General features: G+C 36.3%; 2 protein-coding genes across 5 annotated transcripts in view; one reads left to right on the forward strand and one right to left on the reverse strand.

The window, feature by feature from the left end:
* Positions 1-3893: 3893 nt before the first annotated feature.
* Positions 3894-19577, forward strand: LOC306884447 (V-set and transmembrane domain-containing protein 4-like). 2 transcript variants are annotated; one of them, XM_079440297.1, is made up of 9 exons: positions 3894-4062; positions 5269-5664; positions 9361-9414; positions 9861-9968; positions 10151-10184; positions 10270-10394; positions 10770-10828; positions 16497-16584; positions 18720-19577. In XM_079440297.1, exons 1-8 carry the CDS (start codon positions 4011-4013, stop codon positions 16536-16538), a joined length of 870 nt encoding a protein of 289 aa, XP_079296423.1. In that variant the 5' UTR covers positions 3894-4010; the 3' UTR covers positions 16539-16584; positions 18720-19577. The 2 variants fall into 2 exon arrangements, with proteins under 2 accessions (XP_079296423.1, XP_079296422.1); XM_079440296.1 differs by lacking the exons at positions 16497-16584; positions 18720-19577 and adding an exon at positions 11693-11915.
* LOC306884445 (WD repeat- and FYVE domain-containing protein 4-like) overlaps positions 18298-25818 on the reverse strand; it is a 41444-nt gene continuing 33923 nt past the window's right edge. For 2 of the 3 annotated variants that reach the window (XM_079440294.1, XM_079440293.1), the window contains 9 exons: positions 25080-25292; positions 24473-24605; positions 23417-23574; positions 23067-23225; positions 22796-22975; positions 21571-21753; positions 21019-21115; positions 20230-20350; positions 18298-19574 (listed from right to left, as the gene is read on the reverse strand). In XM_079440294.1, the coding sequence (XP_079296420.1) occupies positions 19508-19574; positions 20230-20350; positions 21019-21115; positions 21571-21753; positions 22796-22975; positions 23067-23225; positions 23417-23574; positions 24473-24605; positions 25080-25292 (1311 nt within the window). In that variant the 3' untranslated portion in view covers positions 18298-19507. The remainder of the gene's footprint in view (positions 19575-20229; positions 20351-21018; positions 21116-21570; positions 21754-22795; positions 22976-23066; positions 23226-23416; positions 23575-24472; positions 24606-25079; positions 25293-25818) is intronic. The other variant, XR_013785444.1, reaches the window with a different exon arrangement.

Here is a 25818-nt window from a genome sequence, read left to right on the forward strand (position 1 = left end):
CTCTTAAGGGATCAGGTAGGAGTTGAACCCCACAACAGGGTAAAGTGGTCTCTTCCAAACACTGGTCTTTCCTTCTGTGAATCACCCCTCATGACATTTATGGGATCATACTGCAATTACAGCTATTCTGCTTGACAAATATTTCTAAATGCTTTATCATAACATCAGATGACATTACTCCTTTAATGCACTCTTAGTTTATTGTTGCACTGCTGCATTGAAACGAATATGTTGTTGTCAAGATATTGAGACTCCTGCTTGCACACGGTTTAATTTATTTTGGCTAAAAAATATCTACCAATAATATCCATCAATAATAAATTTAAAACATATATCAATCCTAAAATGTATATTTTAGATTCATCTGCAGGACATACAACCATTACACACAGGAACATTGGTTCAACCAATGACGTTAGATTAGGGGTGAGGCTAACTATATCTCAAACCAATGGCAGATGGGGAGAATGGGGTATCATTTTGTCATCATATGAAGTCCACATAATACAAACAAAATGAATTGTGATGTAGTTGTTGTATCTTAATTGAAATGACAGTTGTTTTCACAGAGTTATAAACTGTGTGTATCAAAGGCAAATAATTAACACAGTCAATATGCACAGTCACTGAAAGTACTTAGGCCATCAAGTATTAGAATAGCGTCACTGCTCCCAGGCTCATTTACAAAATGCAGCTGAGAGAAAATAACACATAGTTCTTCTTATGACGCTTGTAATGTTCTCGGATATTGATTGTATCAAGGATTTACAAAATGCAGCTGAGAGAAAATAACACATAGTTCTTCTTATGACGCTTGTAATGTTCTCGGATATTGATTGTATCAAGGATATTAGCTGGTCTGTGACTTAATCAGCCACGACCCCCATCTGAATAAAGCTTGAGCTAAATGACTCCCTCCTGATGGGCCTGCTCTGTCTCTTTTTATTAAAACCCCACAGTCATTTGAATGAAAATGTCAATAGATCTTCCATTGCATGCATTTCCAAGAAAAAACAAAAACCTAAATTGTGATGAATTCTGAGTGACAAATGCCTTTATAAATGCGTCACTTTTTATTTTATTCAACTCAAATCTTATGGGCTTTTTTGAACGCTGATCCACTGGGCTTGCTACAGAATTTCAGTAGTTCACAGCTAATAAGCCTTGTTTCAAACTAGGATCGCTGACATCCAAAGATCATGATACAAGAGTTTTTTATTCCCGGAAATTTACATCATGGTTTACCGATACTGGGGAACAGCAACAGGCTATAATATGTAAATAATCTAGGTCATTAAACGGTCCTACTTCTATGCTGGAGTGCCACAATGCTGGTCCTCTGCATATCCAGTGGTATAATTATAAAACCAATTAACTGAGAATAATTTGCCCTAATGGCAGAGCCAATAAACAAACAAACTGAGCGAGTGATTTAATGGAAGGGTGTCTTTGTGTTGCTTTGTTGCCTTGCGAGTGGCCCAAATGAGTTTAACAAGAGCTCCCTTGAGATGCTACATATACCAGAGATATGAGAGAGCATCTCCTTTTGATTTCCCCTGGTCCTCGACTCCCATTAAAAACTTTAAGAGGCATCTGTGGAGGTCGGTCAAGCACCTTACTGTACCCAGCACTGACCAAACTAGAGATGCCCATAGTAGAGACCGGACCACGAGGTTCCTGTATTAGCTAAGATGTTGTTGATGTGATGTGTGTGTTATTGTGCCGTCTCTCCCGCTGACTCGTGTATTACATTAACAAGCCACTTACTGATTGACTGAGAGCTTCTCTCCATGAGCCCTTTTAATCTACTCTGATATGAAATGCATGATTTCGCTGCAGGAGTCAGGTCTGCGGGTGGGCAATGTCTTAAAACTGTAATTGAATAAGTGAAAGAATCACTGTGTCTTACGTTATAAGGGCAACATGAAATAAGTGATAGCCATTTACCCTTTTTATTGGTGCACACACACGCACCAGTTTATACACGTTTGCTGCAAAATTTCATCCAGAACACAAGCTTCCAGACTGAACAAAGTGAACCATTTTACATCTTCTTGAACTATAAAAGCCATATACAGTAAATACGCATTAAATGGATCTCATATTTGCATATGCGTAGCTATGAGCTGGTTCCATGTGAGAGGATCTGGCATCTTCTGTGTTGTAGCCACATGGAGTCAGTGTAGAGTCCTGATAGCAGGAATGAATGTGGTATGTAATTATTTCCAAATGAATTGAGTTTCTCTTGCATTTTGCTGGCATGATTAACTGGTTAATTAGAAAAGAAAAAACTGGTGTTTTGCAAAGAAAAACCTGATAAATGCGCTTGAAAAAAATACTAATTTTAACTCCAGGAGTGATGTCACTACTGTCTTCTATATGCTTTTAGGAATAGCCTTACATTATACTGCTATTTATGCAGCATACAGTATGTACTGTAAGCCTGTGCATGAATTTTCAAAAGTGCCTAAATCAAATTTACATTTTCAATATGGTAAAGGAACCAGCTGTGATTTTTAAAGTTTTTGACTCGCTATTTAAGTAACAATAACTGTACTTCTTTTCAGGATGATAGCTGGATGCTAATTCCATTTCACATGTAAATAAACATTTTTTAAAAACAGTATAGCAAATTGAGTAAATGCATGCTAGTATTCCATTTTGAATGTAGCCAAAGATGTAAAATACAGTGCTTTTTTCCTTCTTGTAATCAGTGAGTTGGAGGCAGTCCTGAAAGATAAGTGGTAGCATTTTTAGAGAATTGTTTATACAGAATTCCTACTCATTTAGACTGCTGACACTAATCATGTGGCTTGTTCTTTGCAAAATGCTTTGAAAAATGGGAAACATCTAATGTGACTGATTCCATCATATCAAATTTTACTAATAACTGCCATTTTCATGCTTATGTGCTCGTTTAGTTTCATGTTTGTAGGCTGTGAAATTCACAACAGGCTTTGTTTCCATTATAACATGCTGTATGTACTTTAAATTCTTCCTTGATCCAGTCAGAATAATGGAAATATATATTTTTTCTAAACAATACAGAGTTAAAGACAAAAGTATTGCGCTGACAGGACACGTGTTAAGCTGTAGTCCTGTACTCTGTTGCTATATATAAGCACATTGTGTAATTCAACTCCTCTTGGCAGCAGTTGTCAGTAGGAGAAACCACTAGCTCAGCACATTGCCCTACCCAATAAACCATTATGCTTCAAACCACGAGATGGGTGGACAAGAACTGTGCAGTGAAGACAGAAAACTACATTATAACTCCAGACAGAGGCCATATTTTTAAGAGTCAAAGTAAGGATAGTTCACCCAAAAGTTTAAAGATTGTCATCATTTACTCATCCTCATGTCTTTCTAAACCTGCATGACTTTTTTTTCCTTCCATAGAATGCAAAGTATGAACTTCTTTACACGTTTAGTCAGTTTGTTACACAAAGTACTAGATTACTATGTCCTTTTTAAAGTTTAAAAGCCTCAGTCACAATCACTGTAATTGCATGTTAGAAATAAAGTACACTACGCAATATTAAAATATCTTCTTTGTGTTTACCACTAGAAAAAAAGTCATACGAGTTTGGATCAACATTAATTTTCATTTTCGGGTAAACAATTCCTTTTAGCTTTGTGACAGTCCACTTCACTCATTATAAGGATGTAAACACTACTAAGACCTGGTCACTTCTCCTATACTTTCATATGCTGAACATTTGTGCTGCTTCCAAAGGTTCTCTCAGGAAATGATATTTCCTATGTACTTTTAACTGGCAGGGGGAGTGATTACAGGATAGAGAAAGAGAAAAAGAGAGCGGGTGAAAAAAGAAAGACTGGGAAAGAGGGGTGTTTCTAACTGGGAACAGAGCACGCACTGTTTCAGATTACACATACACACACACACACACACTGAGAGGGAGAAACAGAAAGAAAAGGAGAGAAAATCCCAGGGACTCCTTTCTTTTCTTGACGTTTAGTTGGGTTTATGGAGCCTACGGGTCTGCAAAATGAAGCTCTCTGCTGTTGCGATAGTTCTCCTGACTAGAGCTTTTATTGGAGGTAAGACTGTGTTTATGTTGCCCTTTAAATATGCAATGACGAAACAACTTGCAAAATAGCTTTCAGGGGGTACATGATTAGTGAGATGATTTTTCAGAAAACAGCTTCACATTTGTTACACATGTATCTGCAGTGTTCATCTGCATAAACCTATTTTGCATGTTTAAAAAATGTAAAAGTAAACAAAACTCTTCTTCAAAACACTTTTGTTCACTGACCTCATTTCACATTAAATATATGTATTTTTCTTCAGTGTAAAAACGTATTGCAAAATGTTGCATTGTTCTGAACAGTTTTATAGCAACTAGACATTTTCAGGTCAGGGTTTCATTCAGCGTTATTATTGTGAGACTTTTTTGTTTATGTTCAAATCTCTCTTGTGATGTGGTTTCTGCACTGAAAACAGCGCCCCGGTTGACCCCTGAGGGACTCAAGTAATTGGGACACAACATAAATACGACAAAAAGGCTTTTAACAGCTGGATGCAATCTTGTTGTCGTGTTCTCTCTAGTTCAAGAAGGCAGACAAATGTTTTCCACCTGTAGTTTCTGTTTGGCACGGCATATTAAGCCCAGATGCATTCAGATATTTTACACCCTTTAGGGGTCATAGATTTGGGCCAGAATAGGAGATATCATTGATGAAGCTCCAAAGACAACTGAAGAATAAATATAACTTGGTATATAAATTTATATATTTAATATTATTTATACACATACATATATATATATATATATATATATATATATATATATATATATAAATATAAGAGAGAGAGAGAGCGAGAGAGAGAGCGAGAGAGCGCCTATGGTAATTAAATCAAATTAGGATAAATCTTTATAATTGTTTATATAATCTGAATTTCAACAAATGGTTAATTACTACAGCTTTTATTGTGTGCAATTATCTTTTTGAGGTATAAAGGTTCTATACATAGAAAAACTAATATTATTCATATATTAAAAATTTGGAAAATAAATTAGCAATTTTTTAGTCTCTTAGGTTTTCTTTTTATGATTCAAATCTATTTCATTTCTCTTTTGCCTGCACATTTAAATCATGATAGGTAATAACTTTTTTGGGTAGCCCATATCATAAAATCCGATATACTGTATTTAATATAATACAACAGATATTATATCAGCAGCAACAATAAAGAGAAAGTCTAAACATGTTTTTATTCTTTTTACTCCATGTATTTCCCAGAGCTGAGTGAATCTCTAAATGTGACCGTCACCCCTGGGCCAGTCAGCATGTGTATGGAGAGAGACAACATCACTTTGTCTTGCTTAGTGTCTCAGAGAAAGAGAAGCAGCAGTGTCCTGGTGCTACGCTGGCTCTACCTCCCCACCCCTGAAGACGAGCACCTCGTGGTCAGGATGGGCATGAAGAAGAGCAAATATTATGGCAACTACAGCAAACACTTTCCCCAGAGCAAGTTCCACTTGTGGGAAGAAATGGACGGTCAGATCTACCGTTTGCTGATCCTGAATGTGTCCCTGGAGGACGGGGGCAACTATACCTGTAAAGTGCAGGAAATACGGAAGCACAGAAACAAGTGGAGGGCCTCATCGAATGGAACAGGGAGCATGGAATTACAAGGTAACTTGAGGATTTTTAAAGCAGTGTCTTAAATTATGTACAATACATTGTACTCGGCCTTCTAGTATATGACTTCTTAAGGCTACTATTGTCTGAAATGAAGCACAGTTTTTTTTATTACACTACATGGAAGCTTTCACCTTTTTCAGTTGATGATGCTTTTGTTGTTGCAGTTAGCTTTAGCATGTTAGCTAACCTAAGCCCAAAGCATACTTCAGACTTTACTGCGTTTTTCAGTGCGAACAATACTTGCACTACTTGCACTACAAAATGGCAAAGAATAGTGCAGAAATATGCAAAATGCAAATAATGCACAATGTGAAAGCTTTTAAACAAGTTAACAATCTGGAGTTTAAAACAAATATTCAATTCAGGAACTAGTCACTATAGCGCCAGTGAACACTGTGGTTGAGTTGGATGTGGTGGAAGAGTGATGTCTTGCTACGGTCAGGGCTAACCACACAACAGCTGTTTCCTCCAGTTCACTAACCCTTCAGTTCATCCAAGAAAGGGTCAATTTCAATTCCACAGTTGGTGACAAAGTTCATTGTTAGCTATTTGTAAACCTCTTTTAAAGAGGGGATGATCTGTCTTTTCAGAACATCACAAAAGAGCGACTATCAGATTCACAAAGTGACATTAGTCCATGTCAACAGTTCAAAGCCCAAATCCAAATAGTTTTTGAATGGTCCATAAAATTTCAAATAATCAACATGAAAATGAGGCGTAAATGTTCCCATTTCTCACGTTGTAGCCTTTTCTTACATGCTAGCTTCAAGTGTGTTTGTAAGCCTCAGGGTTCCACCTTCCACATATATACATCATTTCCACTATAAATGTGTTCTGGGCCAACACAAACAGACCATGAGGCTGTTAACGAGAGCAACCTGGACATGCTGTGGGGACAGAGAGAGGAGACTTGGCAAGGATGCAACTGAAAACATTTACTCTGGCTGCATTATGAGCTTTCCTATGGTGTAAGCCTCAGCGTCCATTGGATTAATCATCTTCCTGATAAACGGCAATTGCCTGATGCTAGCAACAATAAAGAGAACAAATAAGTATTTGTTGCATGCACTTGCAGCGACAGTTCACTCAAAAATTCTGTCATCAAAACATTGTCATCATTTACTTCATTTCTGCAATGACTTTCTCGCCTCTGTAGAACACAAAGGAGATTCTGAAGAAGATACTAGAGCTTTCATTTAAAAATCACTTTGTGTGATTAATAGACTAAAACGTTAGTTATTCATTGGAAATCTTGGGAACTGGATCAGTCCATGAATAAGTCAGATTTTGTGAAATGGATCATTTGAAAAGATACGTTTTGTTCTCTCAAAAACGTGCCAGTGAGAACTAGGGCAGATGTAAAGATTTTCAGTGAATAATAAATTACATTTCAATCTGTTCTTCACACAAAGCTATTATAGGCTTCAGAAGGCTTGGAATACAGTGCACAAGTCATATTTCTTCTTTTATGTTCCACTGAAGAAAGACAGTCATATGGGTTTGGAACAACATGATGGTGAGTGAATGATGACCCAATTTTCATTTCTGGATGAGCTATTTCTTTATAATTTAACAGAATTGCAAAGTAGTTAAGTAATTCTAAGTAGTTCTTTATAATTTATAAAGTTCAAAAAGCAAATTTATTCACAGTTATGCTACATCACTGGCCATGACAAACCATTGCGTCTTAAAGATAACTGACATTTTAGAAGCTAACCCCCCCCAAAAAAACTAAGTCTTTGAAATCACTGTATATTTAAGCAGATTTAGTTTAGAGAGATAAATGCAGTAAAAATACTTTTTAAAACCATTCCATAAACTGCATATGTAGCTGATGATTTACTTGAATAAAAAACATCAGCATATATCTCACATATATGAAGATGTGCGTTTGAAGGAATAAAAGCAACAGAATATTATTGTAGGGGTTAGACAACCACAGATACCCCACTTAACCAAATCTGAGACACAAAAACACAAGATAAAACCAAGTGAAAGAGTAAACAAACAAGAGGCAATAAGGAAGGAAATGAAGGTCGTAGGTTGACTTAAACCAGGGAATTTGTCTTGTGAAAGCTATAACAAAACAATATCAATCAGCTGAAATACCCCATAAACATCAACCAAAGCAGGACCACAGAGCGGGGTTAACCACTTCAACCAACTATACAGCTACAAGGTAGGCCAGAAAATGACTTAATGCTTTTCCAAAACAAAAGGCACTCAAACATACGCTGTTCCCCACCCATTTGACTTCGAATGTAGTGTGCACATTGTTCTCAAGTGTTATTGCACAATGTGTCTGCAGATCTGAACATGTGCTGAACCCTTCAGTTTAGCAGGGGTTTAATAGAATGGCTTTGACTTGAAAGAAAATGCAGATCAGATGTGTAACTGTATACCTGCTGCGGATGGAGTCACAGCCGTTCTGGTCGTCATTTCAAGCAGAGTCGGTGCTAAAGTAGTGCATGTGAGCAGAGACGCACAACAGGATCTGTTAGGACCCAGAACAGAGTGAATATTGTTAAAAAGTACTTTAATATGCTAATGATCAGGGATTCTGTATGTTTTTGGAAGGGTTTCTTTAGAGCTCAGCCCTTGTGCTTTTCACTGTTCTAGTAATTAACAATGTGAAATTACATTAAAATACTTTCTCATAACTGAATAGGTAGAAATATCTATTTGTAGATTGAATTACCTTTACGTTTTGTTTAACATCTTAACCTTCCCGACACAGCAACACTGACGTGAGAAATGGTGTTGGTTTGGGGGCAGAACTAAGTTTTTCTTTGGCTAGCCAATGGAGGAAGTGTTCAGGAAACTTCATGAAATATTTTTTTTTTGTGATGCTAGTGGCACACAAATTACAGTTTTAAGAGAGTGAGAACCTTTGTGTTTCATCATACAATGATGTACATTTTTATTCAGCTAATTTGAAATCTTACCTTAATATAATACAATTAGCTTTGAAAGTAATTCTGTCCAGCAGTGCCCTCAACATCTGTAAGCAATTTTCCCTGACCTGCCATGAAAAAATGCCATGCAGTAAGAATTTAAAGAAGAAAAATTAATGAAAGAATGAGAGAAAATATGATTTTCCATATATTCTCAGAAATCTGAATTTTGTTTCTTAGATAAACAAGTATTAACAGTAATTAATAGTAGACTAAGTTATTTAAACATTGATGTAATGCATGCTGTATGTATTAATAGCTGTTTATGAGTTTTCTGTGATAGATTTATTTAAAGCCACATTTCTCAGGGTCACAGGTTAAATATTTTTAGAGGACTCTTAAACAAATTCCTTTTAAACTAAATGTCTTTGCCTGGTCATACTTAAGCCTAATCAAGCACAACCCTGAAAAAAAAAGAAAAAAATCTGCATGGAATACAAAATGTTGGGGAGAATGAACAGGCTGAGCCTTGAGTCAAATATGCAACAATGAAAATACATTTCATAATTGCGTTTTCCCCTAAACCTAGATTGTTAAATTGCAATACAAATGTGAAGCACAATAAAAATCCACAACTGAAAACCTAACCCCAAAGATCAATAAAAGCACAGTCTGATTTCAGTTCTCATAAAATGTTACTTTCTTCCTTTAATACAATTATTATTTTTTAACATTTGACTTTTTACTATTTTTACTTTACACACTTCACTTATGTCTCTCTTAATGTTTTCAGTACATCATATACCGAGCAAAGGAAAAGCTGATGTCATATGGCGCATGTTTGAAGGTATGCTGTTACCTAATAAAATAAGAACATGTTGTTTATTGCATTCTGGAATATGGTCTCTATCACTGATAAAGTGGATAGGATCACAGCTTTGGCTAGTGTGTTACATCTCCTCCCTTCTGGTGGAGAAAGACCAAACCAAATTCAACCAAGTGTGCTCGCAGTGTTTGGTTTATTTTTGTGGTCAGCTCTGACCAAGCTTATATTGGAATAAGGATTCTTCTTTGGTTTATGACACTTTACAACATTTCCACTACATTTTCTATACAATATGAAAAAAATACATTACTGTATGCAAATTATAGTTCTAATTCCATTTGTTAAAACTAAAAAAAAAGGTAACTAATGTATCATTGTTCAAGAAAATATCATTTCATTTGTTGCTTGCAAGGTCAGGGCTTAGAATGTATATTTACAGCACATTGTTTTGCTGTGATCTTTCTCAGATTTGTATCTGTGTGCTGTGCTCATCTGCTCTATCGGTCTGGTCTGTATGCTTGTCTTTGCCATGACTATCACATGTCAGCACCTGCAGCACAAACGAAGACTACGAGGTGATGAGCTTTTTAACTCATTTTAAGTCAATTCATTTACATTATACTTAAAAAAATTCTTCAAGCAAAATGCATTTCAAAATACAACAAAAATGATTTTATTCTTATTGTATGATTCTGTTTTTCTTATTACACACATATTATTTTTGTTCTTATGCTTGTTCAATTCTATCTCCATCTAGCCAGTTATTACCTTGTGAAGTATCCTGAAAACAGGTAAACCTGCAATACGATTTACCACTGCTTTGCTGTTATAAGTGATTGATTCTAAGAATAACATCGTTCTGTTTTATATATCCAGTTCAGGAGAGACAGTTACCAGTGTGTCCAGCTCTTCTCCTGCAATGCACAGAAAAGAGAGACGACACAAACCACAGCTCAGAGACATCACTGAACCACTACCACCACCACAGATACCAGCTAAAGGTACGTAACAGACTGAAACCCTTACATTATAACACAAAATCAAAAATGACTGGGTTATCAAAATGTTAGGTAATACTGTACAAGAAGGTGCAATTCGGTTAAGTTAGTTAATACATTAGGTATTTTGAAACATGAATGAGCATTTATTGCATTTCATTATATAGGTTAATGTTAATTTATGAGTTATTGTTCATTATTCATTCTTGTTCTTTTAAAATACACTAATTAATTGTCATTTACAGTGAAATTAGTATATGTAAAAATGAACATTAACCAAACCATTAATAAATGCTATAAATGATTAGTTGTTGAACCCTTAAAAGTATCACACATTTTGTTATATTTTTCTTTCTTTCTTTTCTTTTTTTTTTCTAGCACCTGTACCAAGAAAGCCACGTAGAACCAAACTTTTAAAGGCACAACCTACAAAAATGGTAGGAATGCTAACTCTTATTGAACTCATTTTACATAAGAGCATTATTTTCTTTCATACTAAAGCATTAAAAAGAGTGATGCTGATAGGGTTTCATAATTGTCCTAAATATATATCTTGATAAATTACTTGTTTTATAATCAATTTTGTATGTATAATCTATTTATTCACAATTTTATAATATTTGCATCTAACGACACACTTTCTTTAGCCTCTCAATTGAATTTTCACAGACTACAAACATGCAAGAGGGAAATAATGTGGCTTTCTCATTGAGCTTTATGTTCACCACAGTTATTGCTATACCAACTTCCATTTATGGGTGTTATAATTTTATTTACTATTATTGCTTTCCAAAGCGTGATTATTTATTTAACATGCTTGATTCATATTAGATTAGTTTCCAGGGAAATCATCACCGAAATGCAGAAAAGCAGCAAAAAACAGAAAATGTTTTACGGTCTAGCATTGTATTGTGAAATCCGGTGGTAATCTGGTTGGTGAACGATAAACTTTATATACTCTCTACTAGCAGAACACAGACTTCTTTAAATAAGTGTGACTGGCAGGGGATCGTACGACATTTATATGTCTATCCTACTGCTCTGTCCACTTGCTCTGTTTGCATTCCATTTTAGAAGTACATCGTTTGACCATCTGAAATATATGTTTATCAGAAGAAGTGGTTGTTCCGACATACTTGAGACTCCTAGTTAGAACCATCTATGAACAATCCTAAAATTATACCTATAATTTAATGTTGTTCTGACCCCACATTCCCCAGAGAAACTCCTCTTTCAGACCTCTGACCACATACTGTAGTCTTCATATATCTGAAACGCCCTGTTCTCTTCTCGTCCTAAAGCCAAGGGTGGTAGAGGACAGTCTGACATACGCAGAGCTGGAGCTGGTGAAACCAAAGCCTGAGCAGAAAACAGACTTGACTGGATGTGCACAACTTGAGCCTAAAACACAATGCATGGGGACTGTATACGCCCAAATTCTCTTTGTGGAGAAGCAAGTGTAAATATGTACAGTATAGAGTTTCATACCAAAATTATTTATGAGATTAAAATATTTTTACCTACATACTGATGTTCTGTTATTTCACGTATACTAGTATTACTAGTATAAAATCTGTCATACAACAGCAGCATTTTCTTTATATATATATATATATATATATATATATATATATATATATATGTGGGAACATCTATGAATTTGAGACCTTTTTTTATCCAAAAGTAAGGATTACATTATGGATTTAACTCCAAACATGCGTAATTTGATTAAGCAATTTTGTAAAGTATGTAACAATTTTATTTTTTGCTATGTTGTATAAAATAAAGATTACTCCTCTAAAAGCAGAGGATGACACAGTATGAGCAAAAGAGCATACTGATTTATTGTCTCATTCATGTCTGCTTAAACAGGTCGTCATTGTGTTGTTTATTGAAGCATATCAAAGAGCATTTAACCCTCTGATATAACCAGAATAAGACCTATAAGATCAATTACCTTGGTTGTTGTAGTTTACTTTCCGTAACTAAAAAATTCAAATATTAGCTACAGTGTATTATGGAAGGTATATGGGGTATGTTAGCTTATTTCAATGGTAATTTAAATTTAGCTTGCCTGTACATTTGCCTTATAAAAAAATTCTAATGCTTACATTTTCATGTGCATAATATTTAAATTTATAAGCAAAATACATAATACATTTATATTTATGCATATAATGCAATTTGTGTATTATAATGTATTTTAGAATAGTGTATAATAATTTATTTAAAATAAATATTAGAAACATGAACATTTATATTATGATTTAGAAATAAAGCATTATGGTAAGTCAGGTTCTTCAAACACTACAGGTAATACAGTAATAAAATCTGTCATATTTTATAATTCAGGGGCAATCATAATTTTTACTTTAGAATTTATTAAATGTGGCTGATTAATCATTTTAACCATGCTATTGGTTAGCTACAAATATATAATTGAACATATATCTTTAACAGCTAAAACCTGTTATCTACAAAATTAGGTTTAGACAAGATGAGTGCAAGAGCGCAGCTCTCATAAGCATAAAACCATTGATACAATGCAAATTATGATATCTCAGTTTGTCTTTGTCCTTTCTTATCGTCCGTTCTTGAGTTTAGTCTCTCTTTTTCTCTCTCTCTCCGTTTCTCCCACACGCAGCTATGAGCCAGTGACTGTGATGAACCCTTTAATGGTTACATTTATTAAAATCATACTAATTGTAATCATGCTTAATAATTAGCTTTACAGTGCATTATAATTGGGTTAGGCTACAAGATGGTTCTGCCTAGGTGCTATAATTTATTTGATTTAATTATTCAGACGAGCCCAAATGGTTTGACATTTAATACCATAAAACCACTGACGTATTAAAATTGAGATGGCTATTGTCTTTTGAGAAGGTCATTTGCTTCTCTTCGTGAGATATATGGTGATTATTTTCCAGTCTATTAAGCGCCTCTACTTAGCACAATTAGCCGCATGCACAAAGGTTAAAGAGAGCGACTCTCCCCCTTCATTGTGGTCACAGCGCATATTAATGAGCAGATGCAGCGTGAGGATGGCAGAGGGGCACAGGAAGGCGCTCAGAGGGAGTGAGAGTGGAAGATACAGTTTCTTCAGCGTCCTCCTCAGCCCTGGATCACTCTGAAACATTAGCGTCGAGCGTAAACACAGCTATACTCTTCATCAAAGCCTGTCTGTCTCGTCTAAACTTACCATGACCTTCTGCTGTCCCGCTTTGTTTTTGCTCTGCAGGAGTGTTTATATGCTGCAGCAGTGGAGCGCTTTTTTTTTATTGCCCCGGATCTTCTCAGAGAGAGGCCTCTGTGCTCTTTTGTATGGAGCTACAGTATGTGCAGATGTTGCAAGCACAAAACCCAGAACAAAGCGAGAATGTCAGCTGTACTCAGGGGACATAAATCCACAAACACTGTGTGTACCACAAACTACACAGAGATGCTACATATTAGGCCATCAACGCACAGCACATTCATCTGCTCTCAATTCTGTTGTTTTGAACAACACCCTTGACCAAATATAAAGAGGCAGCAGCAAAGAAAAAACTCATTTTCCGCGCTGAGCTGCAACTTCAGCAAAAAATAATGTCTGTCATTATTTACTAACGGTCATGTTGTTCTAAACCCATATGCTGTTATTTTCACATAGAAACTCCAAAGGAGAAATTCTGAAGAATTTTCACACTACTCTTTTCCTCTCAAGCAGTTAATAGCGACTTAAAGGAACACTCCACTTTTTTGGAAATAGGCTCATTGTACATTGTTTATCTCTAGGCCCCTAGAGATAAACAGTTGAGTTTTACCGTTTTGAATCCATTCATCTCCGTGGTCTGGTGCGGTAGCACTTTTAGCTTAGCTTAGCATAGATCATTGAATCGGATTAGACCATTAGCATTTGCTCATCAAAAATGACTAAAGAGTTTCGATAATTTTCCTATTTAAAACTTGACTCTTCTGTAGTTACATCGTGCACTAAGACCGTGAGAAAGTGAAAAGTTGCAATTTTCTAGGCTGATATGGCTAGGTAGGAACTATACTCTCGTTCCGGCGTAATAATCAAGGAAATTTGCTGCCTGAAAGCAGTCCCTGGCAGCTATGGCTGTGTTCAAAATACCATACTATCATACTACTCTTACTATTTCTGCAGCATTCAGTATGTATGCTGCTCATAGTATGCACATTTGCTGTATGCATGAAATACCCGGATGACCTACTATATTTGCCAGAATCTGCTAAATATAACTCAAGTACACTGAAATCAGTACAGAAGCTGTGTTCTGAATGGCATACTATCATACAACTCCTACTATACTGCAGTATGCTATGTGAATACTGTGAATAGTATGTGAATTTTCTGTATGCATGGAATGCCCGGATTACCTGCTACATTTGCTGAAATTTGATGTATGCATCTGAAGACACTGCGTGGGGTACTGTTTCCCAGAATGCAACGCACTCCATGTGACCTTTCATCTTCAAACGCGTGAGTGAACTGGAGGCGGGGAATAATAATTATAAATGTTACACTTGTATATGCACGTTTATACATATACATGTAATCTACAAACTATCGCTGTGCATTTAAAAACAATATCATTTGTAGGACATAAATTGTACTTTAATCTCTACGGCACTTTTCCGATCAAGTCAAATGACGTCACCTTTATCTCTATAGCGCTTTATACATTGTTTCAAAGATATTACATAATAATATTAATATTGCAGTAATATAATATATAAATAAATTATATATATATATAACTAGAATTAATATTTCAATTAAGCAAACAGAATTAAATTCCGATGCAAACAGCTCTAAAAAGAAATGGAGTGTATTTACTCTAAGGACAAATAGACCAATTTGTTGTCAGAGGCTATTTACATTAACTCCGCCCACCAATGCCTGCCTGTGATAAACAGCTCTGCTGAAGACACGTGTATTTCTGTAGAATCAGTGGCGGAGAGAGTAAAAGATACGAGCTGCTGTTGATACGAGTTCGATTTCGGCTTTTGTCAAACTCGTGCAACTCCTTTTCCCATCACATACCAGATCAGAAAGGCATTTATTTTCAATAAAAAATTAAGTAAATATTTGAAAAGTGGAGATTAAACACCTCGTTAATAATACAGTGTGCTTAGCTGTTAATAGGTTTTTGTCCCAATAAAGTGGCGTTCATCAAATAAAATTTATGATAATTTACACTAAAATGTTGTTGTCTAATATTGCATACTGTTTTATAATGTACTAAAGTATAAATATCTGCCACCTAACTACTATTTACACACCTGTTGCTAAAGAAAATGCTGCTATTTTATTGTAAACATAATTTATCATTATTTGCACTTAGTGTAATTAGATTATATCACTTTTTCCACTTAGTGTAACTGCCAAAAATATTGTTCCGGTAAAGACAGCTCATTCAGTTCAGTCCATAGCCTCTGTAAAGTTATTCAATTATGAAATGAGTTCAATTGGCCAATATTGTTTACTAGTATGAAGCCTTAATAACAAGCCTTTGTAAAAAGACTAGTTAGCACATTTGTTTGTAAGGTAACAACCTTCACAGCTGTGCTGAATTAATGTTTGTGTTTGTCATGTGACAATTAAGCATACTACTCTGAAACATTTGTTGCTTACTGTATACTGTTTCACACACTATTCTTTAAAAAATAGTAGGCAGTATACACTGTGTACTCGGCAGTATGCAGTAAGCAAGTATGCCATTTCGAACACAGCCTTAACTAGTTAGTTACTCAGCTGGGGACTACTTTCAGGCGCTGCTTAATATCACCAGACCCGGAGATCGGCTGAATGGATTCAAAAACGTTAAAACTCAACTGCTTATTTCTCGGGGAGTTGTAAAATGAGCCTATTTCCAAAAAAAGTGGAGTGTTATTTTAAGGGAGATAATAATAATTTTAAACGACAGCCATTTTATGCGCTGAGCTTGCAACTTGGAAGAAACGGTTAACTTAAGCAAAAATATAACTTACATGGTTGTTTACTCACGCTCATGTCGTTCCTTGTGCTTTTATTTTAGATTCCAAAGGTGAGAAACTGTTTGTTTGTTTGTTTAACCACTCTTTTCTTCACATTCACAGTTAGTTATGTCGATGGTCGATTCGCGCCATCCAGAGGTGTGACATTCTATTATTCACTGTCTCCATGGCAACGCTTTATCAAAAACCGGTACTATTTTCATGTCTCTCATTTTTGTGTAGGCTATACATTTTTTAAACTGTTGTATGCTTTGTTGTTAAAAAAAATAAATCAGTCTAGACTCGCGCTGTTTCATACAAACGCAACTGGCGTCATCTTGCGGTTCAGTTATCGATTGCAGTAAAAATAGAATTTTTCCTAGCTAAATTTTATAATATATAAAGTTTCAAAAATATATATATTGCAGTGAATAAAGCGGACGTTAATAATTCTTTAATTTCCACATTTTGAGAGCAAACACATTACACTGCTCTCCCTATACACATATAACCTTATGGAACGGCTGATCTCAGATTCCCATCCCCGTTATCTTGATGGCCGACCCCCATCGCTGGATTATTTATGCTGCTTAATGACGGCTATTAGGAGAAGACAGTCTCCAAAGGTTGGAGGGGAGCAACAATTAGCCCTCTTCCCGAGAGAGGCAAGTGGAGCGTGGCCTGGTGGGAGCTCCCAGTAATCACAGCTCTTTCCCTGCCGTCTGTCTGCTTGAGAAAACTAGACTCAGTCCCACTCATGTGCCAAAGAGCCCTTTAATAATACACAGTTACACAACACATCTGGACAGATGAACAGAGGAGGACCTGAAGCTTTCTGTGCTGGTGAATCAGTCCAGGAAGCCTGAATATGAGTGTCTAAGAAATTCAATATAGCCTAAAATGTAAAATAAATTTGATAAAGATTCATATTTAAGTAGCATATAATTAAGTTTAAAAGGGTCCAGGGTACAAATTGCAATTTTGTTGCAAACGCATGTGTTCCTCTGCATGCAGTGACCCATATTCTTAAAGTTAATGGACATCTGTGTTGATTCTATAGATTTAAATACTGCAGTAGCCGACAACTACCAAAAACATTACATCAACTGCTGGATGCTGTCAGGGACCACATGTACAACTGGACAATTCACAGAAAGCTTACATTTGCTAGTATTTCTGTAGAACAAACACACTCGCTTATGATTCATTAAGGGTGTCAGAAAATACTGGCTATTATTAATGCAAACAGAAGCATCATTCAAGGTCATGACTAAATGATGCTATTCAAATCATTAGAATCATTAGTATTCCTGGCATCTTTAACAGATTGTTACACATTTAAACTTCATGTGTTGGCAACGTCTGTGAAATTAATCAGATTAAATATGTATTGGTGGGCTAAGACGATACATTCTGCATTATAAAGCTGACAATAAAATGAACAATAGTTGCATTTGCCACAACAAAGCATAGTTTGGTAATGTTGGAATGAGGTTTGGTATGATGTGGATTGAAGCCTGTGATTGAGGTTGAATAAACTCAGGCATTTACAGTATAATCATGTATTCTCAACCAAGGAACAAAGAATTCTTCTTTCCAGTCCTTTACCACGCTGCAAAGACAAAATGATCCACATTCAAATTGTATATAAATCTGCTCAGATTTGAAATTCAGAGCACAATAAAAGGGTTTTGAAACGCTAATGTTCAAATGTTTTTACATTGTACTTATATTTTTTTTAATTCCTGCATGTAATTACATCTGTAATAAATTTTTGTAATTACATCTATTACTGTAACACTGTTGACCCATCACCTTAACCCACCCATAAACCTGTCCATACCACCAAACCTGTCCCTAACCTTACCCGTATCCCACCTCAATAGCAGCAAAAATGTTTTGCAATACAACATGAACACAATAAGCACATTATACTTATTTTTGATGCAAGTTCATAGTTAAGGCCACAATGTAAAGTGGGACCAATAAATCAATACTTCTGTTCAGCAAAGTCATTAAATTGATCAAACATTACAGTAAAGACTTTTACATTGTTACAAAAATAGTTGAAATAAATTCTGTTCTTTTGAAAAAAAATGTATCACAATTTCCACAAAAATACTAAGCAGCACAACTGTTTTCAACATTGATAAGAGTTAGAAATATTTGTGAGCACCAAATCAGCCTAAAACATTAAAACAACAAGTTATTATAGTTTAGCTTGAGCATAAGAGACTTCTTTCACATACAACCACAACTGTATAGGTAAATTTAAGTGTTAGTAATAATTCTTTACACAGTCAAAACAGCACATCACTGTCCTTTCCTATGTGCCATTTATTTCAGAATACTTCAGATCATGGAATGCATGTAAATGCAGTTTTACAGATCCACACCCTCTATGATGGGAATCTGGGGCACATTGCCAATGGAAACTCTGACTCTAATTGGCTGAAGAGGTTGATTCAGCGCTTTAGCAGTAGCGTTTTCCCTGATGTTCCACACTGAGATTGCAGGACTGCATAACGAGTAAGCAATTTTACTTTGATTTAATTACAGACAGTTAAATTTAACTAATAAAATCATCTTGATATACAGTATAAACTGTATAAAAAAATCTTCCAGCATAAAACACAACTAGTAAGCAGAACCCTGCTGCTTTATAAAATACACCATTCAGTATGTCCACTGGTGTAGTTTAAAAACAAAAACATGAAATGGCACACAAGCGAATGGCTTTGAAACTCCAGCATACCGGTGTTTATAAAATAAACATTACTTTGGCTTTCTGGGAGTCCAGTGAGAGAAAGAGCTACTATACAATAAAACCAATCCACCAAATGGGCCTACTTTATTTATTTTTTTTAAATGGCATCATGTTTCATTTCTTAAATAAGCAATGTTGTGTTTTCGGCCCTGGCCAGCAAGCCTCACTCAGTCCAAGAAAGAATGCGTCATCCCTGTAATTCACCAGACCCAGAGTGGGTCTCCTGAAGTCAGCAGTCCTGCTGGAAGTGGTGAGAGCAAAGTGCACACGTAGGCAGCACTTAAGCTGCACTCTCCGCTGGCATGTGCTTGCGTTCAGCTGCAGTTACAGCCGACTTTAACGCTGACTGACGGATGAGTGATTGATCCTAGCTTTCGCAGGACCAGCTGTATACCCTGCCCCAGGCATCACCGACCAGCAGTGTGCCATGCGTTCTGAAAAAAAAAAAAAAAGACTAAAGTCACTGCTAATCATAGTGCGCTTAAAGAGAATGAATATTCAGTTATTACTCACCGTGGTGTCATTCTAATGCCATAGGCCCCCTTTTTTTTGGATAAAATTAGTAATTTAAAAAATTGTCCTGCTCCCACTTCTCTGTATAATGGCTGTGGATCACAACCAGCATCAAACGTTTTAAAAAAAGATAAAAAAGTGTCAAATTCATCATGTGGCATGCTTTTCGTGGGTAAGTCTGAATGAACTGTGATGCTAATAGAGTCTCATGAATGCAGTCATGTACAGAAGACCTACAGCAATGGTCAAAATTTTCATGAAATAATAAATTCAATTTCAGTTTATCATATCGTATACTTGGAATATATACTTTTTTTTTTTTTCCAAGTTTGATGCCTGTCACTGCCATTATATAGACAAGCTTGAGCATGACTTTTTTTTTTTTTTTAAATCTCCTTTTGTCGTCCAAAAAAGAAGGATATACAGCATTAGAACAAACACAGGGTGAGTAAATGATGACTTAATTTTACAATTTAGGAGAACTAACCCTTTAATCCTGTACTGAAACATTTAAAACATCATTTGCAACCAGCTTTCAGACTATATTTTGGTCTGAGACTGGCCTTTCTTCAATACCTTGAAATGCCCAGAGCCGTAATCGCAGGGTTATTTTTGCAGCGTCGACGAGAGAGAGTCTGATTGCGATTTAACTCTCGACAGAGCACCAGGTGTCTTTCCCACTTCCATGAGCTGATGTCTAAGAAAAGCAAGAGTGAGATATGAGACAGAGATTATTTATGGTCAGCACGTTGCTAAATTGAGAGAAATACATCTAATATAAAGCCTTCACTGTTACAACGAGTTCCCCCAATTTAATTTAAACGTGTTGATACTTACACGCGCTGACGCGGTGCTGTAACCAATGTGTACCAAATTGGATTTGGTTATTATTGCTTTCTAAATTGCATGCCTACATCAGCAAAATTGCTCATCAGTGTTTACAGGCTGTATGTTTAATAACTTTGCCCCATAATTCCTCGCAGCTAGCCCTAATGCGTCGCACAAAACAGTAGATCATTATGAACTTTTCTTCGGATCGCTCAAAAACGAACCTCCGGCTGAGCAGCTGCACCATCACACTTAAGAACAAACGTAATCTGATTTATACGCCATTTTTGAAGGATGTCTAGTATTTGGTCTGGCTATTTAATTTCAAACATTACTTGTATATTAGAAAATAACGATTCTCGTGACGTCACAAAGCACATTGTTTTCCAATATTCCAGGAGCGAGTTCCTGTTATTTCATGGTGGCCATTAAGGAAGCTCGTGGGTTATAACGGTCCTATGACCGGAGGCAAGAACAAAAGCACATATTCACGCTCTTGTTCAATTCTGCACTTAAGGTGAAGTGTATTAGTGTTACCTGCTTCCTCAGGAGCTGATGACAAAACATGCCCTTGAGACACAGAGCACTCCTCATGTCCAGGTAATTGTACTCTAGTATATTCAGTCTTCCATATCTGCAACAGAACCACACGGTTAATGAAAAAAAGAGAAAAAAATAAATAAAAAAATTGCATGCAATTGAAGCTATATTCATAAATCAAATCTGCCGGCCATTGATGTCGCAGGTCCAAGCTCCAATTGATGCCTAATTTAAGAAGCACTTTGATTTAATAACTGCTCTTACCTCGTCTAAAGTGAGCACATGTAACTATTAATGCTTCTGTGGGACTTCTCAGCCAAGCCTGTGAGCCCCATTTCAATATCCCAGTTACCATATTTTAATATTTTGCAGCTATATTACCTGACTATTAAGCAGGAAACACTACAGGAAAGATTTATTGCTTAAGCACAAAGGTGTGGTCTGTGGAGAGGACTTCTCATTTAAACTCTCTCATTATAAAGTTCGCTATGTGAACGCTACGCCTCATCATCTTTCAGTCAGAGGCCCTTTCTGAAGATCTGCCCGTACCCGGACGATGCCGTCGGCGCTGCCGGTGATGATCACGTTGCGGGGGTCCCACTCATACTTCTGTGTGAAACAGCAGCACAGAATGTTTCCTTCAGGCCGGCAGGAAGTGTTTAAAGAGGCCAGCAGCTGCCCCTTCATGGTCCACAGGTACAAATGGGTCCCTGCGCATGACACAATCTCACCCTGAGAGAGACAGAATGGCAATTAATGATGCACATACCAGGCCAAAGACACCGTTTTTGTTTGGGGTCAGTCATTTCTTTTTTTGAATGATTCATTAAACTGATCAGTGACATGAGGACTTTGTTATAAAAAAATCTATTTCAATTAAATGCTGTTTGTTTGAACTTTTTGATGAAAAAAAAAATGCATGATGGTTTACATAAAAATATTAAGCTGAACAACTTTTCAAATGTTTTCTGAAGAATTATGTGACACTGAATACTAAAGTAAGACTGCTTTCAAAAACTTACCGACCAAAAACATTTGAATGGTAATGTTTCTCTCTCAGTGTCCACAAGTTTTTTTTAAAGCTTTTTTAAGCTTTCAAACAAGCCAACATTCAAAGTTTGTCAAGACAAATGTTATTTTTCTAGTTAAAAAAGTACAGTTGCATAAATATGAATGCATAGTATTAATTTTGTAAATATTTTAATTTCAACTCTTCTGAATTCTATCTATTTACATATAAATGGCAATTCTGCATCCTTTGTGCCACTAGGAATTTAATGTAAATTTAAAAGGCATTCTCAATTCATTTCATGCTTGCAAGCCTGACATTTACTGTGGCCCAAAATACATTTGGACATTTAAGCAATCCGTAAAATGTATGTAGAAATAATCATAAATGATTAAATGACTATAAATACTTTCAATTTGCTGTAATATAAATTATTTGCAGGAGGTTTGTAATTATATATCAATAGTTTTCTCTTGTGTTTTTAGTTGCAGGTTTCATGCTGTGTAATGGGGTTTTAAGCATTAAATCAGGTCTGAAGAGAAGGATGTGCCCACCCTTCCTTCACACAGCTGGCTGAGGGGAGTTTCAGAAACCACTCTGCGGGTGCAAATGAGCCGGTATAAATGTGTCATCCAGACAGCAACACGAGCCGAATGGCCCTAACCAAATTAAATGTGCGGGAGTGAGATGGATGGAGAGAGATTTGGGAGCTGAAAAATGCTGGCTGACCTCAGAGCGTGTATGTTTTTTCTGGAGGGTACTCACGGTCAGGTCATTAATAGCCAGGGCAGACACAGCAGAGGAATGTTCTGTTAACTGTGTGATGTAGCTGAGGTCCTCCAGATCCCACAGGATGCAGGTCTGGTCCAGAGAGCCGCTAATAATCACGCTATGTGCTTCTGATGCTACCAGACACGTCACTGTGTCTGTGTGACCATACAAGGTCTGAGATGGAAAATAAACATTTATTACAAAATGAAACTAAATCTTAAAATGAATCATTTCGGAACATTTTGATAACACGTGTCAGTCTGACCTGTTTGAGTCTCATGTGTTTAAGTTTGTCCTTGCTGATGGAGACATCCCACACACAGACAACAGTGCTGGTTCCGGCTGTGATAATGGTGCTGTCGTTGGGACAGGCAGCACATACAACATCTCCCCAGTCTGACACGCTCTCACACACTGAAAAGCTCTGAAGCACAGGTAATAAAGCCATCAAACTTTAACAGCCAACCAAAAGTAACCTTAAAAGTAAATAATAAACAATGCTTCAGATAAACAGGAACAGGAAAACATCAAATGTAAAAAGAATAACAATGAAAATTACAAGCAGGCCCATCATGTTAACTTATTTATGGATCTAGAGAAATTATAAAAGCAAACCTTTTCAGTTGTGTAGCTCCCAAAAGAGCAGGTCTGGTCATAAGAGCCCCAGCTGAAGTATGTGTTCCACTGAGGTGGGATGAGAAGCTTGTTTTTTTCCACGACCAATACATCTTTCTCTCTACACACTATTTGACCAACAGGCCCCAGTGTGAGCTCTATGTAGAGAAACAACAGAAAAGCAGGTTTATGCAGTGTGACATGCCATGTATATACATTTTGTAAATGTTTTTGATCAAATTAATGTAGACTTGCTGAATAAAAGGTACACATTTCTTTCAAATCTTACTGACTGTCTATTTAAACGTACTTTTAAAAATTAATGTCATCGAAAATTATTGACGAAAAGATCAAAACCTTAAATTGTGGAGAACTTGCTATTAAAATGTTTAAATTTAATTTAGTTTAAAATTAATTGATCACTTTTACATTGTGAAAAATATGTTGGAACAACTGTCAGCACTTTAAAAAACTGTGTGGTCAAGAGGAGTATTCTACTTTCAAATGACCTACATATGTGAAGACACAGTCAGTCTCCCTTCTCTCTGACAGTAGAACAGTAACACAAATCATAATGAAGCCTGAGATGATTGCAAATTTCTCTCTTGATGCCCTTTAAATCTTTCCTTGTAGGATTTACTGATCAGAATGATAAAGTAACGCCTGATGTGAGAACGCCTGATGACAAGATATTGAGTGAGAGACAATAGAGCGGGAGAGATAGAAACAGTGAAAGAGAACCATCTAATTTTCCAGAGAGATCCTTTTGGGACATTCCGATTATTAAATAAGCCTCAGTGGCTGTATCTTCAATTGTGGCCTAACAAATAGCAGGAGCTGAATGGAGCTGAGCTGAGCTGTGACTGAGAAAATGAGCCTGTGAAAAGTCTAGCCAGCCTTTTCTGCCTCGCGGCTCCCATTGCTCCCTGTAGACGTGGCCCCATCTTGTAAAAAATAATTGAGGAATGGAATAAAATAACAAGGTGACTATGAATGATTAAATGGGGGGGGGGGTGTCTCTACCACAGAGCTGTGGATGTTCATTTTAAGCAGTACCTTTAATAGCTTGGGCGGAGGACTTGAGCTTGTCCAGTTTAAAGAAAAAGGGGGTTATCTGACTGGATACCGATGGTTCTTTCCCAGAAGCACCCTTGTGAGGTGTACGGCTAGGGTGTGGTTTGGTGAAGAGCTGGAAGCATACAACTTCTTTTAGTATTGCATTTACAGTAGAATACAGTATCACAGTAAATCATCTCATTATAGAAATCGACCTTACCAAACATTGGAAATGCTGCATATATTAGGCATGCATGACATTGGCACCACATTGGTAACTGGCTGTTATATGAGATTTTCCTTTATCGTATCAGTCGATTTTATACATTTAATTTCTGTTAGTCTTTAAAAATAGTAATAATTAGTTTTTGATTGACAAAATAGTAAAGAATTTTCATATTTACCAAATTTACCAGTTATCAGCCATTGCATGAATATTCTTATCAGCTTGTCAGTATTGGAATACTCATGCATCTCTAGTATATCTAGTTACCAAAAGTGCTTTACAACTGTATTCTGTATGTACAACGAAATACATTCTCTAAAACTGAAAAGAGTTATAGAAGATCTCCTAATATTCTTTAAACAGTGTGCTCAACTGGTGTACCTGCTTTGGCATTTGGCCAAAGTTGCTGATGTATCCAAGCAGAGTGCTTTTCATGACAGGATCCTTCATGCTCGCTCTGTCGTGTTTGTCAGTGTAGAAATATGGGTGAAAGGTGTTGAGGGCCTCCACTGCGGACGGACCCTGCTGTTTGTATCCAAAGATCAGATCAATCCAAAGATGCAGGTGTGCACTCACGTAATCGCTCTCAAGAGCCTGCAGAGATGGGCAAACTCAGTCAGTCAGCAGATCTGGATGGGGGCTAATACGCTATCAGTGATGCCGTAACTTTTATTTCCATAGAAGTGCAGGCAGAAAAGCTGTGCTTACAAATATCAGGTCAAAGAGAATGCACAATAATGCATTTTAAAAATATATTATTCCATCCTAGCGACTGATTACACTTCAAACAATCTGATATAAAAATTATATTCCAAAAGTTTGTATTCCTATTTCGTGTTACGAAGTCATTTTCCAATTTTTATTATTATTGTTTTTTTAAAATCTAAAAGTATTTTAGAATTGGCTAAAGTGTCCAAACATAACAAACATATATACTAAAGCAAAAAAAACAACAACAAAAAAAAACACTTTAAGTATATTCAAAGCAGCTCTAAGTCACAAGCACTAAATTGTGGAAGATCCCTATATTACCCTTCATTTGCATATGAAGGAAGGTGAGCAGACAGAATAGCTCATTTTATGCCATCTGGAAATGATACAAATATTGCTCTGTAGATTG

The sequence above is a fragment of the Barbus barbus genome (assembly GCF_936440315.1).
Source record: "Barbus barbus genome assembly, chromosome: 18".
Taxonomy (NCBI): domain Eukaryota; kingdom Metazoa; phylum Chordata; class Actinopteri; order Cypriniformes; family Cyprinidae; genus Barbus; species Barbus barbus.

Excerpts from the sequence above, each read along its gene's own strand:
- LOC306884447 (XM_079440296.1), top strand. The coding sequence starts at position 4,011 with ATGAAGCTCTCTGCTGTTGCGATAGTTCTCCTGACTAGAGCTTTTATT. Across the intron at positions 9,415-9,860 it reads CATATGGCGCATGTTTGAAG|ATTTGTATCTGTGTGCTGTG; the intron begins GTATGCTGTTAC and ends GATCTTTCTCAG. Across the intron at positions 10,395-10,769 it reads ACCACAGATACCAGCTAAAG|CACCTGTACCAAGAAAGCCA; the intron begins GTACGTAACAGA and ends TTTTTTTTCTAG.